Source organism: Sinohyriopsis cumingii, chromosome 18 (genome assembly GCF_028554795.1).
Source record: "Sinohyriopsis cumingii isolate HCF-2022 chromosome 18, ASM2855479v2, whole genome shotgun sequence".
Lineage (NCBI taxonomy): Eukaryota > Metazoa > Mollusca > Bivalvia > Unionida > Unionidae > Sinohyriopsis > Sinohyriopsis cumingii.
In genome coordinates this window covers 13,100,358-13,118,399 of record NC_142978.1, presented here as the reverse complement: position 1 = coordinate 13,118,399, position 18,042 = coordinate 13,100,358, and the positions used below count along the sequence as shown (strand labels likewise).

The following is an 18,042-nucleotide window of genomic DNA, read 5'->3' as shown; positions in this document are numbered from 1 at the left end:
AGCATCTCAGATTGAATACCTTGCATCTGTTGAAACTTGTTAACTGATTAAATTCAGAAGGCGTTCACTGGATTCACGAGAGAGAGAGAGAGAGAGAGAGAGAGAGAGAGAGAGAGAGAGAGAGAGAGAGAGAGAGAGATTAATACCGTCTATTATGTTCGCCTTGACGGAAAAATGTGCTGTCCTTCTTGGTAAAGATGTAGGAACCATGTTTTACAATGTCCACCAAAACGTCTGAAAAAAACCGAACTCGAGCTGAAATGACCTATGGTCAACAAACAAGTTTAATTCAATGCACCTGTTGCACCTTTAAAAGCAAGGATTTGTGAAAACAGATCGATGTCAAATGACAACGTTATACGAGGGCAATCATAAATGCATGCATTTATAGAATTTCGATTGCAATATTTTTTAAATAATTAAAGAGAATTTTCTTTTTTCGTCTATGTGGTAAACATGAGAGAATCGGTAGCCACGGAAATCTGGACTTTTGTTTTTACTTTAAATAGTGTATACAGTTTTCCAAAGAAAACACAAGCAACGTTCTTTGCTTTGCAGTTCTCTACACTTACAATACAAGACGAACTCTTCAGCCATTCTCGAAAAACTCCTACGCGATAATGATGTAAACAATACTGCTTTTTAATTCACAAAGAAAAGAAAATCTTCATTTTTCTATATTGCTCTGATTCTCGTCAATATTAGCTTACCTGGCCGAAGTCCAAGTGAGTTTATGCCATGGCCCGACGTCCATTGTGCGTCATCCGTCCGTTCTTAAACATTTGCTAATTTTGACTTTTCAAAAACGGCTTAGTAAAATCTGTTCGCATTCGCAACAAGCATCACGATATCAAACCATTTGAAACTGTACAAACAATGACATTCAGATATCAAGTATGGGCGCCATTATAACCTTACAACAACTTTTATCGAAATCTGTTGTGTGGAACTATTCACACTTAGTCGCTAAACAGGTTTTGGCCAAATCTGAAAATAAATATAGTAACACTTTACCTGATTCTAGATTCTTAAGCAGCGCACTTTCTTTTCTAAGCCAAGGAATGACGTCTTCAATATCCCGGATGTCACGTAGCGATGGGTGCTTGGAAATAAGGTTCACAAACTCTTGGAGGTATTTTGAAGGCATCCTGTTGAAATGAGAGTGCCATTTCATTAGTCTCGTTCAACCAGATCACCGTGTGGCTTCGTGAGATTTCTGCCAACGTATGGTGGAGATTTGACGGATCTACACTAGAAGCTGGCTGAACAAGACTACGATTCCATAAATCATATTATAATTTCAGTTATCATATGTGGTCTTAAATATCCGATAATTTACATCACGATAGTCGGATAGGTCAAACTGCCCCTATTTGTGTGTATGTGTACCCTAGATTACCTATAACACTATACAGCCCATGTTTTCGCTATATACATGTCTACTTATGTGTGTATGTATGTATGACTTTACAGCACTTTTTTTTGGCTATGTGTCTGTCTACTTGTGTGTTTATGAGTATACGGCCTATGTTTTGGCTATGTGTCTGTCTACTTGTGTGTTTATGAGTATACGGCCCATATTTTGGCTATGTGTCTGTCTACTTATGTGTTTATGAGTATACGGCCCATGTTTTGGCTACGTGTCTGTCTACTTGTGTGTTTGTGAGTATACGGCCCATGTTTTGGCTATGTGTCTGTCTACTTGTGTGTTTATGACTATACGGCCCATGTTTTGGCTATATACCTGTCTACTTGTGTGTGTATAAACTATACATTCCATTTTCAGCTATATGTCTGTCTACTTGTGTGTTTATAACTACTATACATCAAATTATTTTGGCTATGTGCCAGTCTACTTGTGTGTGTATGACTTACAGCCCATTTTTGGGGCTCTATGCATATCTACTTGTGTGTGTGTATGACTGACTAGCATCAGGGAGGGTAAACAGACCAGAAATAACGCTTCCTACCGAGGGTGAAAACATGCAAGCGTCAAAAACGCTAAGTAGAGAAGGGTGAACAGACCAAATTTATTTGCGCGATAAAGCCTTCCTACGACGGGTGAAAAAAATACAAGCGTCATTGAGACCGGTTGTGTGTGTGTGTGTGTGTGTGTGTGTGTGTGATATATTTACCTGGGTCGTCACCGATGTGTGTGTGGTTCGAAAAGGTAACAGGTCTCTCAACCAAATATTTTATCAAGACCTATGCGATATCGAGACCGAGGGTCATGAAAATTTATCGTGATAAATCCACGAGGAATCGCTTGAGCGCGTGAAACGAAGTTTTTAAGCTTAATAAAATCCATGTCCCCTGAACACCATTAAAGACAACCAAAAGATTACAGTTATCTCTTGTTATGTATATTTGATTTAATTATATCTGATTTAATGTATATTTATTTCAATTTAATTGTTTGTCAGTTCTTTAAAAAATATTTTTCATTACATGATATGGTAATGTAAATTTATTCACTAGAGATGATACTATTTTTTAGAAAATAATTTGACCTTGACTGTTAGTTTATAAACACCAGGTGTTGATCTAAATCCTGACCTTGTTTAAAAATTTTTACTTTAAAATGATTGGTTGTTTCCAAGGTCATGATGGAACCTTGTCTTTAAGATATAAACAATTTTTTTATTTTTTATCTCATAGAGTGAAAATGATTGGTTTTCGTCAGGGTCACACTGGATAAACGTGATCTGTAACAAGTATTTGCTTCTATAAACTACCAGAAGATGATCACGTGACCCTTGCTTACGTTTTAGAAAGCTCCTATAACTCATGTTTTGGAGAATTAATCAGTAGAAGCAGGGCTGTTAAACTGTTGTATGTTGTACTGTTTGGAGTTATTTCAAATTGCTTGGTTTGGAGTTATTTCCAATTACTTGGATTCAAAAGGATTAATCCTGTTATTTTTCTGGAAAATACGCGTGCTCATGTAATATCGTGGAACACGAACAGTTTATTTTATTATATCAAAAAGGATTCAGCTATCAGAAACCGGAGTGATAATTCTTGTTTATATAAGGAACTGTAGACTTCAACACTACAGATAGCAGCATTCGTCATCGTCCATCTTGGATTCGTCATAGGGATTAGAACGTGATATCTGTAGAACATTTTGTTATTAGGACTACTAAAATTGTAATCTCTAATTATTTTTGGATCAATTTTGGATTTGATTCTATAAAACCGTAAGTTCATATTTTTTCATTTTTCCAGAATTTTTCCAAGGAAGTAAATTATTGTATTTTTAAAATCTTGTGTTTTCACTCTTTATTGTGTTACTGTTTATTCGAGCCTAAGCAAGTGACATAATATCTCTGATCACTTTAGGCATTTGCGTATATCGCTGAGTAACATATATAATATCGATGTTTTTGTGTCTGCCTTGGGAAAATATCCGAGCTGGATTTGATTGTTTGTTTAGCATCTCATTATCGTATACTACAAAATTATTAAAATTACCATCAAGATCATTTATGGATGTCGCATCGCTGACGTCGGTGATGAAATCAATATCATTACCGTCCTCGTCCAACAACTTTGCATTTTCATTAAAATCTGTAAGCAAGTCGTAGCATCGCTGATCATCTACAGATGGTGCCACTAGATACAACTTATCCCACTTGAGCCATCTCATGATCAGGGTATCAGGGTAAGCAATAATTGTGTCTTACCAGACCCAGATGGACCTATGGTAATTGCTCTGATTTGGTGGTGATGGATGGTGTGTGATTGGCTCTTGCTTTCGTGTTGCTGACATTCATGTTGTAGGAATATATAATAATTATATGAATTTATATTATGTTCGATGTAGAGCACCCACCTGACCATTGAATTAAAACAATAACGACGAGCAATAAAAAGCGTGCACTTACAGGGAAGAGTGTAAAATGTGGTACCAAAAGATACAAATGTATCTCTCACCTGACGATTGTCAGGGGTGGAGATATCGCTGATTCACTGGAAAAATTACCAGGGGCTCCCTGGGGTAAGTATCCTGGCGAAAATCATCTTCCTGGATATAATTATTGTCGTCCTGGAACCCGACTTAAAATCGGACTTAACGAGAAAGTACATCCAGCACATGGAGAGTATCCAGTAAATGCGATTGATCAAGTGTGCCACATTCATGATGTTGCGTATAAAAATAAAGATTTACAACAGCGATATATTGCAGACGTGAAGTTGATACAGGCGTTAAAGTCTGTAAAAAAAATAAACCTTTCAGAGAATCACTTGCTAAGTTTTTGATAAGATCTTCGATGAAAGGTAAACTGGTGCTAGAGGCCGGTAATTAGTCGGCAGATTATTATTATAATAATGGACACTATTTAGTACAGTCGAAGAGGATATTAGAGGGGTAGAGCAGCGATTAATAAACTTGCTGATGCAGCAGGTGTACCACGTTCTGTTGCTGCAGACTGGTTAGCACGACAGGCAATATGGTAAATTATCTAAAACCAGCGAAAAATATTCAGTGCGCAAAATTTGATGTCAGCACATCCAATGAAGTTCATCAGGTACATATTTTGTTTTTACCACATGATACTATTAAAACTGGTAGACGTTAATCGCGCACATACAAATACTCATTGACTGTCGTTGACGTTGCAAGTAGATATAAAGAAGCAGAACCACTATCAACAAAGACAGTAATTGAAGTTGCATCTGTGTTTGAACAAATTTATCAACGAGGGCCTTTGCGATGGCCACAGTTGCTGCAGGTTGATTCTGGCAAAAATTTCTTAGCGGCGGTAACGACGATGATGAAACAGCATAATGTCAAAATCAGACGAGGACACACTGCAATTCATCGTGATCAGGCAATCGTTGAATGATTTAATCGAACACTTGCTGAGCGATTGTTTGGATATCAATATGCGCAGGAAATATCCTTGAATAAGGTTCAGGCGGATAAGAGACTCCGTGAATTGGTTGCAAGACTGCCAAGTGTGATAGTTGCGTTTAACAATGAAAGTACTCGTGGAATTTCGATGAAACCTATCAATGCAATTACAAAAAAACACATTCCAGCAACGACATGACTCTCTCTCAAACAATCAATACTAGGTAATCTTAATATCAGATATTTATATGAACCTGGCGAACTTGAAGGGGTTAGAAAAAGAGGGGTTGATCCAGTCTGTAGTATATGCTCACATACAATTTCCAGGCGTGGTAAGATCCACGGGTAGACCTGCAGTCTACAAACTAGATTCAACTGCTCTTCAACGTGGATTTGTACGTGAACAATTACAAGTGATTTATGAACATACGCAATTATCACCGCCTTCACTTTTGTGAACTGGTTCCTCGACGTCGATTTCATTCAAGACAGGTTAGCATCACATTTTCGCGTGTATGGCAGAGACTACTATTAATTCTATCCACGGTAAACGGTCGTGGGTTATTAGGAGAATGCTGCCACACCATTACTGTATTACAGCAAGCACAATGTTGTTTTGTTGCTGTTTTAAATTCAGCATCGAGATAAAAAGTCGCACTTACTTTTTTGTGATATTGCTGATAACCAGCTAATTTTTGTCTTACTATATCATCGCCATTGCCAGTAGTTTGATTATTAATCGATAATAAGTTTATTGAAACATAAACTAACATCGAAGATTTTAAATGAGTAATCTATGGTGAATCGCCATCAGTATAGCTAACAATTGTACCTAATTTAGTTCCATCTGACAAGTAAGCATTATTTCGACTTATAAATGTGCCTTTCTCTGCTGTATCAGCAATTATAAAATCGAGTTCAGCGTCGTCAATAGTTAATCTTGTGCAATGCCGTTTATGATCACATGAACCACCAATTATTTTTCTGCCAAGTTTATTTTCATTCAATTTTATTGGGATTACGCACAAATTTCACGTTCAAAATACATCTCTCAACGACAGGCAGCAAAACTTGTTTCTGTGGAGGATACGATATTATTGCTTCACTTACAACCAACGACGCTAATATTTCAGCATCAATCATTTGTCGTAATATCACTGTTGGAACCTAACAGCGTTCGTTAAAATGACGACAAAACCAAATATAAACAATCGCATGGAGATTTTCCGTAAACTCAAATGATTCAACACATACAAATCCAGTTAAATCAAAATCTGGTAAATGTCCATTTTTCGCAGCTCTGATCATCTCGTGTGTTCGATGTCCAAATCGCTTAAAATAATCAGCACATTCACAAATTCCAAGACACCTTAGAGAATAACAGGCAACCATATCAACGGAGATAACGTCCTTATAATCGTATTTAGTATTCCACAATCCGCAGTGTCCATATTCGACAAGAAATTCCAATCTTGTCCGTTTCCATGAATTTTTCTCCTGAGCAAATTACACAGCAACTGACGGAACGGCAAACAATTAAAGAGTAATTGTTCAATTTCATCGGTATATTTCAACGCAAGATTGTTCATTTCAAACTGATCATAATTGTCACATTCAGAACTTTGAAACAACCACATGGATACAGGATCGATTTTACTAATTTTATTTATAAAATCAAATATATCACCGTTATAAAATTTAACAGTTCTATCTCGTGGAAATATTGTTACGTCGGTCGACCACGTGTGAGCGTTATGATCAACGATCTATATGGAAGCTCCATTTGATTTATGTTTTGATTTGTACAAAATCTCGCCGGGTATTGTTTTCACCCTTTTCGGAAATTTCTTTTCCAACTCAGCAGCGTCGTTGATCGTAGCTTCATGCTGCTTGACAGGCTCAGCCCACTCATTATTTTTTTTACGTCGAAGATCTGTTAGACCATTTCCACGTGCCGAGTTTGTGAATGTTCTATAACTCGCTCAGCTACACATCGGTGTGAGATTATCAATGCTAGGTTTATTATTCAGCGGATATATCGCATGAACAACTGACGTCACGGGCACTTTCATAATATGGTTTGCCAATACCAGTCAACATTCCTAAAAATTTATCTTTGTTTGTCGAGATAATTAATAACTGTCCTTGCTCGCTGGTCATTCATTGTAGTATTAATTTCGGGGTTATCGTCTTGCCTAATTCTGAATGTTGACCACACATGAGCTGCATCATCGTTGCGAAAGTCTTTCTTGGCTTCACATATACTATTGATTAGAGTCTTATTTGCCAAAGCTCGACTCGGCAAGTCAGCGTTATTATGTCAAGATCGAATCTAGCTGGAGAAGGCTTAATTGCAGATAATCTCGTAAATTATCCCATATTATAATTAATGCAAATACATATAAATTTAAATTAAACTTTAATTTATAATGTACAATGATTCAAGCAAAAAAAAATTGAAAGTGGTAGATGATTGGATCTGCAGCTCCTTGTAATCGGGTTTGTGTAAATGAATTCTGTGGATACCACATGCAGAGTGTGCGACGAGAAGTATAGGACCAAAGTCGTGTTTGAAATGTAATGTCTGAGTCGGGGAGGGGGGGGGGACACAGGTGTGTAGAATGCGGCCGTAAAAAATACAGAGCTTTGAAACGGTATTATGATAGAAAATAATGGTAATCAGTATCTGATAAAAAAACCGTCTAAGCCTATCTCGCTAAATTTTCATGACAGTGACAAGGTCACCGGAATATTTTTTTCAGTAATACAATAGTAATTTAGACAAATAATATTTATTATATAAACGGAGCAAGGAGAATTTGTAACACATCCTATCGTTAAAAGTTACGAGGCATCACGTGATGGTATTATCAGAAGTTGCAAACTAATAAAAAGGGTACGTTCGGTTGATAATGCTGGTTATCTTAGATCTACAGTTGGGGAAATGGTATTTCTGTCGTAAATTTATTTATTAATGTTTTCACGGACTGATCAAAAATGTCTTAGGATTGATCATATTAACGTCAGAAAACTGGATAACTCTTGAAATAATTTGCAGGCTATTACACAGAGTCAGAATTGTAAACTTGTAAATACTGGAAAATATAGTAAATCTGCAAAATCAAATATATCTGTCAATACAGAGACATGGGAAGAAATAGAATTTCAATCGATACATGCAGCTGCCAAACATTTCTGTATTTTCTCAGGTTCGATAGAACGTGTTTCAGATAAAATAGCCAGATCAGCATTTCCAAAAAATACAAAGAAAGCACACTATTTAAGTACGCCGCCTCTTCTGAAGCAGAACAGAAAAATACTGTAGTAAATCAGAATAATACCGAAGTAGAACAGAAAAATGATTCTGAATTTTCCGATGAATTAGATATTCTTTTGTTGTGTTTAGGTATTTTGCCCCACAAGTTAAAATTCATTGAAGGGAAATAACTCTGTCAAGTAAAGCTTCATCCAGTGGAGAGATTTAAAAGTAACCTCGCTTTTATTTTATATAAATACTTCCAGTTATAAATGAATTATTATTATTTTTTTTTTTTGTGGGTGTTTTTATAAAACATTATCCTTGTTATTCTCACCTTGTCAGGTTCCTTACCCGCTCCAGACTTTATCAAAAGGATTATTTGTTAAGAAAAAAGAGAACAAATAAACCACGCCCCCTGGATGAGCTATTTCGGGATTTCAAAATAAAAATATGTCTAGCTATATAAGAAATAGAATTCCAATTATAAGTGGGTCTCCACGCCAAATTCGAAATTCAACATATAACTGAAAAATCACGTACACCTTCCCACCATGTCAGCACGTTGTGGGTGCTATTTTGCACTACTCCGGGGTTGATTTTGGAAGAGGTGTGTAAAACATTTCAGTTATCTGTTGATTGTAGAGAAGGGCCCCCTGGTGGTTATGCACTGTGTAAATATGTAAATATGTATATATGTAATTTGCTGTAAATATTGTAAATATGTAATATATGTAAATATTGTAAATATGTATATATGTTGCTGTAAATACTGTAAATAGGTAAATAGTAAACATTATATATAATGATGTAAACATGTAAATAGAGTTAAGACTGTAAACCCCATAAAGCCGTGGCACTGTTCCGTAGGTAGATACACACTAGCAGCCGAATACAGGTTTATCAAATTACTTCAACAGGCAATGACACTATCACTAGTTTGTGTCGATGTTGAAATGTTCGGCAGTTCGTTCCACTCGCAACGGCGATCGATAAAAATTAGATCAGAGCTTTCTCGGGAATATGAAACAAAAAAGACTTAGTGCGCGTGTAAGACAGTTGAAAATGGTTATGACCTATTGTGAAAGTGAAAGTTATGAAAGTGAAACTTGTAACGGATTGCAAACAAAGTGATTTAAGCAAAGTGAAAGTTGTAGCGGATTGCAAACAAAGTGATTGTAAGCAGAGTGAAAGTTGTAGCGGATTGTAAACAAAGTGTAAGTTGTGAAAGTGAATGTTGTAACGGATTCACGGGATGTTTATAATATTTTTGTCGGAAATTTGGGTAGTTACATCCTTGGACCGTTTAAGGCAAGAATGTACATTATTCAGGATCTGATCCTTATCACATACAGCCGTAATAATATGTTTTCGCTGAAGCTCATTTAACTGCTCATTCGTTATCAAAAATCTGTCATCGTCACAATCATCAATAAGTATATTAACACTAAACTTTTCTGTGTGGGGAGGTGTCAAGATTGTTCTGACGGCACTTTTGAATACATCTTTGTTGTGTATAAAAACCCTCGTGTGTTGGTACATTATATAATATTACACAAAGAATTATTCATAAGATCGTAGATCTTTGAATCTGTCAAGGCAGACTCAGAAATAGATTTTACAAAATCCTGATTTTGTCAGGATGACGCTCTATGAGCGTGAAGATCTACGATGACGCTATGTGAGCGTACATACAAACTTATTATCTCCTTGTAAATCAAGACGGTATCCGAGATGGTCAGTAAGTCTGAAATGTATCCGTGACAACAGTGGATTATGACATCGCAAATAAACCGGATTAACAGGTTATAATACAATAAATAATCCAGATGGGACTTCAGGAGTGAATGTATATAGAATATATCTATGTTGTGCTTGTTTAGATTTTTCAAGATCGATTTGATAACTTCCTTCCATTGCATCATATACAAGATTAGCTGCGATCGCTGTTGTGATATTGACAATGCCCGGTGAAATATGTTGACCTACACCGTATGGATCATCATTATACTTGAAGATGTCTGTCGGTGGGGATATTTTTCTCCATGCGGCAATAATTTTGGTGTAGTTTTCATCGATGATATCATTGACGGTTTTATTTAGTTCTTCGTCATTAAATTTTGCTATATCTACCTCAGTTATTTTATAATGTGCAGCAAATAAATGTTGAACGGTATTTGTTCAACTGCATGATATGTATCGGTAACCACTGTTCCAGTAACAACCCAATTGACATACTCAAGGTCCGATGCAACCTGATTTATATTTTGTACCATTTCAATGATTTTATTTTTAGACTGTCGTTGGGATACTCTTGCACGGAACATTGGAATAACTGTCGTAGAGTCGAGGATACAGTTTGATGTTCAATTTTAATTGCATTAGCAAATGGATTAATAAACCATTTATCGATAAATGCATTACCGGTTTTGTGATCAATATCATATACTGTTTTTGATAGTCTAGAAAGCTTTTAACCATCATATTCACCATAAAAAGTTTGTCTATCTGTGTCGTCAACTGGCTCCATGTATTTCCATGGATGAGGTTTTCGATAATTGGAAAGTGTGTTGTTGTAAAATATTCTTTTGTCTGAAACATAGTAACCGCGTTGAGGTTCTGGTGATCCCTGATGAACAGGTGCTATCTCCGGCCATCCTAACAGAGTTTGGATCGACGAATGATATATATCGACGCTGAAGTTAGGCGTTTAAATTTCTAACTCGGCAGATAACGTTGGTTCGTGAACCGCGATAGCTATCTTTGATTCTTTTTATATGATAGATTTGATTCCGCGCTGAAATTCATCGTTAATCTGTTCGATTTGATAACTACCGGTAGGTATGCTCACAACATTCCAGTCTAGTGTTTCATCGGGTTTATTTTTATACTCAAATACCAGTAAATTATTTGCCTGCAACCCACCAAAAGACTTTGATATAATATTTGGCCAGCTATGATACATTCGCAATTGTGCTAGTGGTATTTCAATAGCTGCAATCGCAGTTGGAAAGCTAACGTCAAATTCCGGTTTGGTTGAGCTATCTGATATCATCGTGGTTGTGGGTGGTGTTGTATTAGCGGCTATTTGTTCCAGCCATTCTTGCGACATTATTATTTAAATCAGGAAGATCTAATATATATTTTCATAGAAGACAAGTGAGATTCTACCTTGCCCGGCGCCTCGTGGTAAATCTTAATCATTTCTGTGAATTACTGATCTGATATTACTCCATCACTGAAACCTGATGATATGAACGAATATATTTTTGGCGTGTGCGTGTGTAACCGCTGTTAATTTATCTGTATATTCGTGTAATTTATCAACCCGGTAGGTAATTATTGTTTTGCGATGATATTAAGAATACCGGCAATTCCTGTTGCAAAATAAACACCAATTCCTATCACTGGTGCTATCACGTAAGTGGCTGATAATGATCCAATTATAGTTACTGTTCCAGCGATGACCGCAGAACCAAAATATACAATTATGTCGATAACAACGACACGTCTGAGATATTGTTTTGCTTTGCTGTATACTCGTCAATGATATTTTTCAGTTGGGTATGCCACGAACATATATGTTCGTATCTGAAACGTTCAGCGTCAATTGGGGAGTTCATTATTACTATGTAACCGGAACAATTCAAGTAGGTGGCATACTGGCGACGAAATCAAGGCATCAATAATACAACACGAGGGCGCCTTTTTCTTCGAGTTCCACCACAAATATTTCCTCGTCGATTTACTCCAATATCACTAACATAGACCCAGAAGATCCAGTTAGTGGATAACGCCGTGAAATTGTGGTAGATGTTGTAAATGTTGTAACGCCGGGTACTGAGATCCTGTATATGCCGGTAACCTTAGCGCGATGTTTGACGGATTTATTGAGTGGTGTCCATAATGCTGATCAAGTCGTTACTGTATCTACAGGGATGTAAGATCGGTAATCTCTTTGATGTCATCGGTAATCTTTTTGATGTGAGAGAGCTTAACGTCGATGACTGCTGAAATTCCAAAAATTCATTAATGGTTCTGTTTTTGTTTCTACGAAAATATACAAATGCGGTTACATGATTAGAATATTCAGATCTAAACGTGGTCAGTCTATCATTGATTGTTATTAACGAAGTCATCTCGGGATGTTGCTGTTTTCAACCTATTTATTTATTGCAGCGTCATCGTTTGATTCTGGTTGTCTGAGACCAGTAATTTTATTACTAACCATTTCGAGATCGCCGTTCCTTACATCACCGATGTTAGTAACATGTTTATTGATCTCAGTTCTGATAGTGGCGTTGTTGTTGTCCACATTTTTTGTTGCCACATCATCGTCTGATTTTGGTTCTCTCACATTGATGATTGTATTTTTGCTCACGTTGAAATCGCCATACATAATATTTCCATTTCTTCTGATACGTTCTGTAATCTCTCTCATGAATGTTAAAATTGATTCCTCTGAGTTTTTAATTTTACTGCCTTTAGCAAACACCACTAAGTTGCATTAGGTCGCACCTGGAACCGGGAGATCAATATCTGTCAACGTCTTTAACCGTCGTTGCTGATCCTGAAAAACAACAACTTCATTTTGGTCTGCATCTGCGAGACGCAAAAGATCAGCGAGTTCATTCTTGACTTCGCCAAGGGTTCGATATTTAGATAAATCACATTTGGGTTTGTCTTTAGCAAATATTTTGTAAATATCTATCATTGTATATTATACTAAGTCCTGTTGAAAACGACCACTTGTATTTTCGTGCACGACGTTATGCGGTGGTTTCTGAGACCTTAACACAGCGCCGAGCATAGCGAGTACTTCACGACCACATATTGGCGGATCAGTTATTATCTGTGTTGGTAATGTTGAATACCATACTTGCATGTCACCGGCTAAGCCACTATATCATAAAATGTCTTTTGGTAGCGCCACCCGATGCAAATCGAAATAAACAACTCCACGTGGATCAATCGCGTATGGAACCAAGTGAGTGCCTGGACCAAAACTTCCATCGAGATTAGTGACACCGGTTTCAACAGTTTGGTTGTCTTGATAATTGATCACGCATAAAAACACATCTGACGTTTCTGATGTTTAGTTTCTTAGCAGCATCAAGTAAATCAAAATTTGGATACGGGAAGCATCAACGATGTGTCCCTAGCAGTTTTTGACCCCGACCGTACCATGAATAGGGGGTTCCTGGTAATCTTAGATCCCGCCCTTTTTTTGGAAGCCTTTAGTCCGTGACCTGTTGCTTTCTTTAATGCCATCACAGCGGCAGTTCCAATAGCACCAAGTGCAGCTGCTTTTGCAACAGCTGGGGCTCAGCGGCTATCAATGCTGGAATAGCTTCAAGAAGTGGAGATATACCAACCGTCTTGACTGCGTCTTTAATGGCACCCGAAGAAAGATTAAGTCTAATGCCGGTCTTTGATCATTTTGGCTTCATTGAAGTGCCTGAGATGACGTTCTGTCAGTGATAGTTTATTTGGACCACCTGCGATCTGTGATGATTTCAGCAATATTTTTATTCCAGAATTCTTTTTTGATGCTCATTATAGCTTTTTAATCTGACCAGGAGTCAGAGTAACACTAACATGATGATATAATATTATAATATGAGTCATTTAATTACAGGTTTTCCACTAGGGCATAACTGACTCTCATTCGTCCACCAACACCTTCAAGCAGCATTGTTTTGTCTGAGAGTATGACAGCGATTGCTCTATAACCAGTAACACCTGCTGGTAGTGCACTTACTCGAGCTCGAAAATATATGTCATCGACTGACTGTCTAAACAAATCTGGATGTTCCAGCAAGAAGTAGTAGATCTGATACAACGTCGGGAAATTCCGCTGAGATATTTGCAAACCAGAATCCACATTCTAATCACGCCCCATAATTGTTATCAAACGATGATAAGCACGTGCAACGTGATTATTTTCAAAATCCAGCAACACTTCTTCAGACGATTCTTGATGCCCATTTATTCTCAAAGAAATTTCACTAACCCCAAGTGGGTCAAATGCCATATGATTTCGTATATGAGAATCCCGTCGTTCGATATCTTGAAAACTATAAATACATGTCGTGGTGCGGAAACTTCCTGCTGTGATGCGACTGCCATGCAAATGTACGAACAGTTGTACTCGTGATCGAGTCTGTAGGAATCGTCAACCATGACAGCGTTGATTTTCCACCGCTGTCCATAAAAGATATCAGCCGTTGTTCTTCAGCGAGTGATGGTAACATTACTGGCATCCACAACGAAAGTTTTGTCAGTGTCACATTTCCATGAAGTTCCGCGGTTGCACCTGGATCAACTCCTTCAGCGTGCCAGATATCATTGTGGTCTGTGGATTTTCGAAAGATAGCAACTGGATGTTTTGCCCCGAAGATTACTTTTCTAACATTTCTGCAGAAACCACAGATATGTGACAGTGGTATTGCACAGCTAAATCTCCCCAGAGCATCAGTTTGATTTTTTCGTGCTGCGAATCCCAGATTAAAATTCGCATTTACAAAGTATAAATTTTCAACATCGGCGTCGGCAGCTGCAGTGTGACTTTTTGGTCTCCGGAAAGTATATGGTCGGCTATCAGCACGATCAGTGGTATCTTTTGCAAACATCATTGACGGACCAGTAGACCGTGAATAATCATCACTGTATCAGGATAATCCCAATATTGTCGTAGCAACATGAACATCATTATGACAAACCTCAATTTCCCGACCATCAGTAATATATCGTGTACTGTTAAAAAATGCCATACTGTTGTTATTAACAAACCCACCCTGCGCATCACCATAAGGATTACCATCAGTTTTTATAAGTCTACCCTGAACCTCAATGAATGCCTCGGCGGGCAAGAAATATCTGCTTGCATCCTGAACTTGTACTTCGATTCGTCCACGCTGATTTGGTTCTCGTACGTCATAAGAATGCTATTGATAATCACGCACAGACTCATTATTGAGTACTGGTGCGAAATGTCAAATGCTGGATCAGATACACGTTTGAACATTATTTGTATTTGTAGATGTCTAAATTGATGCGCCATCGACGTTTAACGTCGGCGACGACGAGATAATCCACTACCCGCAACCTAATTTGCAGTTATATTTCAAGCTTCTTCACTGCTAATTCCTTCAAGCGTTCATTTGCAGCTTGATTTATTATTTTACTGGCGTTTGCTGGCATCACTTCAGTGCTGGGTAATTTTAATAGCTCAGGTTTTCGTCGCATTAATCGTGTTAGTCTATCCTTGATTGCTGATAATGCTTTACTAGCAACATCACCAACAGTACCAATACCTTTACCACGAACAACGTCAATAGCTTTCATTCTCAGTTGCTTTGCAATCGGTATTGCTTTTGGGGCTATCCTTTTGAATAGACACTGAACAACATCGCCGAGTCCATCTCCGTAGATTACTTTATATGTTGGTAATCGCGAATTTATAGCCATGCCCATTGCAGGTCCACGTTGAGCATTATGTATGATCATCTTATTTTATTGTCACTGATCTAATTGCGATAATCGTCAACGATTTTAACAATGAGAGACCGATAAACATTAATGTCTATGATACCGCCTGTAAATAATCTCTGACAAATAGCAGATTATTTTAATTAATGAGTTCTGAGTAATTATTGTCGACTCGTCTTCCACAAATTAAAATGTTTAGTCTGTGCACGTCGGCAAGGACTTTATTGGGACAATGTTTATCAAGGCCTCCGCTGGACAAACCACTTCCAATTTTTTCGTCTGATTCCATTTCTTGTTCCTTTTGTTTTTTAAACTCGTTTACTTCCTGTTTTGAATTTATCAAAATTATCATTAAGTCTGACCCGCTGATCATTAATAGCGACGAGATATAACTTTTAAACCAAATTTTCAGGTTTCATATTTTTAACATAGTTGAGGTATAAATATAAACTTCTTTTATCATATCCATATACTGCAATATCTTTTATTTGGGTTGGATCCCTACTAGCAGTGATACCTTCGGGTGTAAAATTATCCATTACATTTATTATTTTTGGCAGCGGCGATGACTGTGGTTGAGGAGTTTGCGAGGGCGGTGGTAGAGTTATTTTGTCTGGGTTTTTTTCAAGGCTGAATTCCCTCTCTTGTCTAGATTCTTCAAGTTGCATCTTCATTTCTTCTTCTCTTTGTCTCCTTCCTTGTTTTGATCGTTCATGATACTCATCTACTGCCTGGTTAAAAATGTTAATCTGATTAACATCTCTCTCAGATCTAATCTGTGAAACATCAGTAGCGATGTGATATACATCCTCAACCCAGTCGGAAGATTTCAGTGTTAATATATTCGTGTTTTACATACCGATATCTAAACGCGGCAATACTAATTATTTGGCTTGGGTCCCTGAGAGCGGTAATACCTGCGAGCGTAAATTTATCTGTAATATTAATTTTAGTTTTTGGAGGAGGTTGTGGTTGAGGAGGTTGCCGGGGTGGTAATTGAACTGCTTGATGACGGCCAGCAATATCAACATGTAATATCTCAAGAGCTTTTTGTTCTGCCTTAGCTACTGTAATAATTTTCTTGGTTCGACAATTGGTTTAAATAAATGTTCTGCACATTTTGTAAATTCCACCTGAGACTCCTGGGGCTCTTGTAGTTGTTGCTTGACAGAATCACGGACTGGGAGATATTTTTTTTAATTGCCTCTAGTCGTTGTCGACCTAATTTAGCTGTGCGATATTCCATAGTCTGTGCTGAATCACTCATTTTACTATTGAGATAATAATGATTTAAATACGCCACATTTTTTTTACACACACATTGCAGCAGAGAGGTGACGATCCAGGTAAATATTTTTGACACAAAAAAATATAACCCGGTTAGATGTCTCGGTGACGCTTGTATTTTTTCACCCGTCGTATTAAGGCTTTATCGCGCAAATAAATTTGGTCTGTTCACCCTTCTCTACTTAGCGTTATTGACGCTTGTATTTTTTCACCCACCGTAGGAAGCGTTAAAGGCTAAAATAGAGATCCATTTGTTACGACGGGAAGTAAAGAAGCTCGTAAAAGCATACCACTTTGAGTATTGGTAAATTTTCACATTTTCACATTTTCATATTGTCACATTTTCATATTGTCACATTTTCATATTGTGTGTTTTGTGATCAATTTTTGATTACACTTTTGACTGTATTTTCAATTTTCAGTTACAATTTTGTATTTTTTTTCATGTTTTACTATCTTTACTAATCAGATGTTTTTTGGTGTGATTTTTGAAGTTAATTTTATCTATCTTGTGCAGCTGTATTTTGCATTTTGCATATAACTTCAGTTATTTTGACATTTTCCAATAGCAATTTACAGTCTAGTTAGACTGGTTTTTGTGCATTTGGTAGAGCGGGACCCACCGAGTGATATTCACTTTCGCTCGGTGAACTCTAATTATACACTTCAATTAAGACAGAGATTAGTATATGTCTAACACAGAATTATCACCGAAGCAAAACAAAATGGAGACAGCACTTAAGTATACATACAAAGGGGCAAAGTTAGAAAATTATTTCCATGTACGTTTGGAGAAGGGAAATGGAAGAGATATCTTGGTAGCACAACCTCCCTCGGGCTGCCAGATGTTGGACTTCGGGGTGGTAAGTGACAGTCCGACATAATTACTGTCTTGAAATTAAAAGGAATTTCAATAGACAAGATAAAGGGAATTTAGAATGGGTGGAAAAATAAAATTATTATTTACCCCAGAGAGTTTGATATTCCCCTAATTGATGAAAGTGAAATAGAAGTCAAGAGGTTTAAACCACTGGTATCAAAAGCACCACCCATAGCAAGGGAGGTGGAGCCAAAAACAAGATAGATCTTCATATCCGTGCTCCCTCGCGAGGTGGATAGCGAAGTATTAGTAGACAAGATGCTACATAAA

At 37.3% G+C, this 18,042-nt stretch overlaps 1 protein-coding gene and 1 non-coding gene across 2 annotated transcripts in view; one reads left to right on the top strand and one right to left on the bottom strand.

Moving 5' to 3' along the window:
- The window catches only part of LOC149776086 (uncharacterized), a 39,953-nt gene that overhangs the window by 15,586 nt on the left and 6,325 nt on the right, over nucleotides 1–18,042 (bottom strand). Inside the window, exons 2-3 of the mRNA XM_089941416.1 lie at nucleotides 1,015–1,148; nucleotides 147–234 (exon numbers count right to left, since the gene is read on the bottom strand). Of these exons, the coding sequence (XP_089797542.1) occupies nucleotides 147–234; nucleotides 1,015–1,147 (221 nt within the window). The 5' untranslated portion in view covers nucleotide 1,148. The remainder of the gene's footprint in view (nucleotides 1–146; nucleotides 235–1,014; nucleotides 1,149–18,042) is intronic.
- On the top strand, nucleotides 13,620–13,694 carry LOC149776087 (small nucleolar RNA SNORD36). Its single transcript, XR_016416307.1, has one exon. It is a non-coding gene; the product is annotated as a small nucleolar RNA SNORD36 (small nucleolar RNA).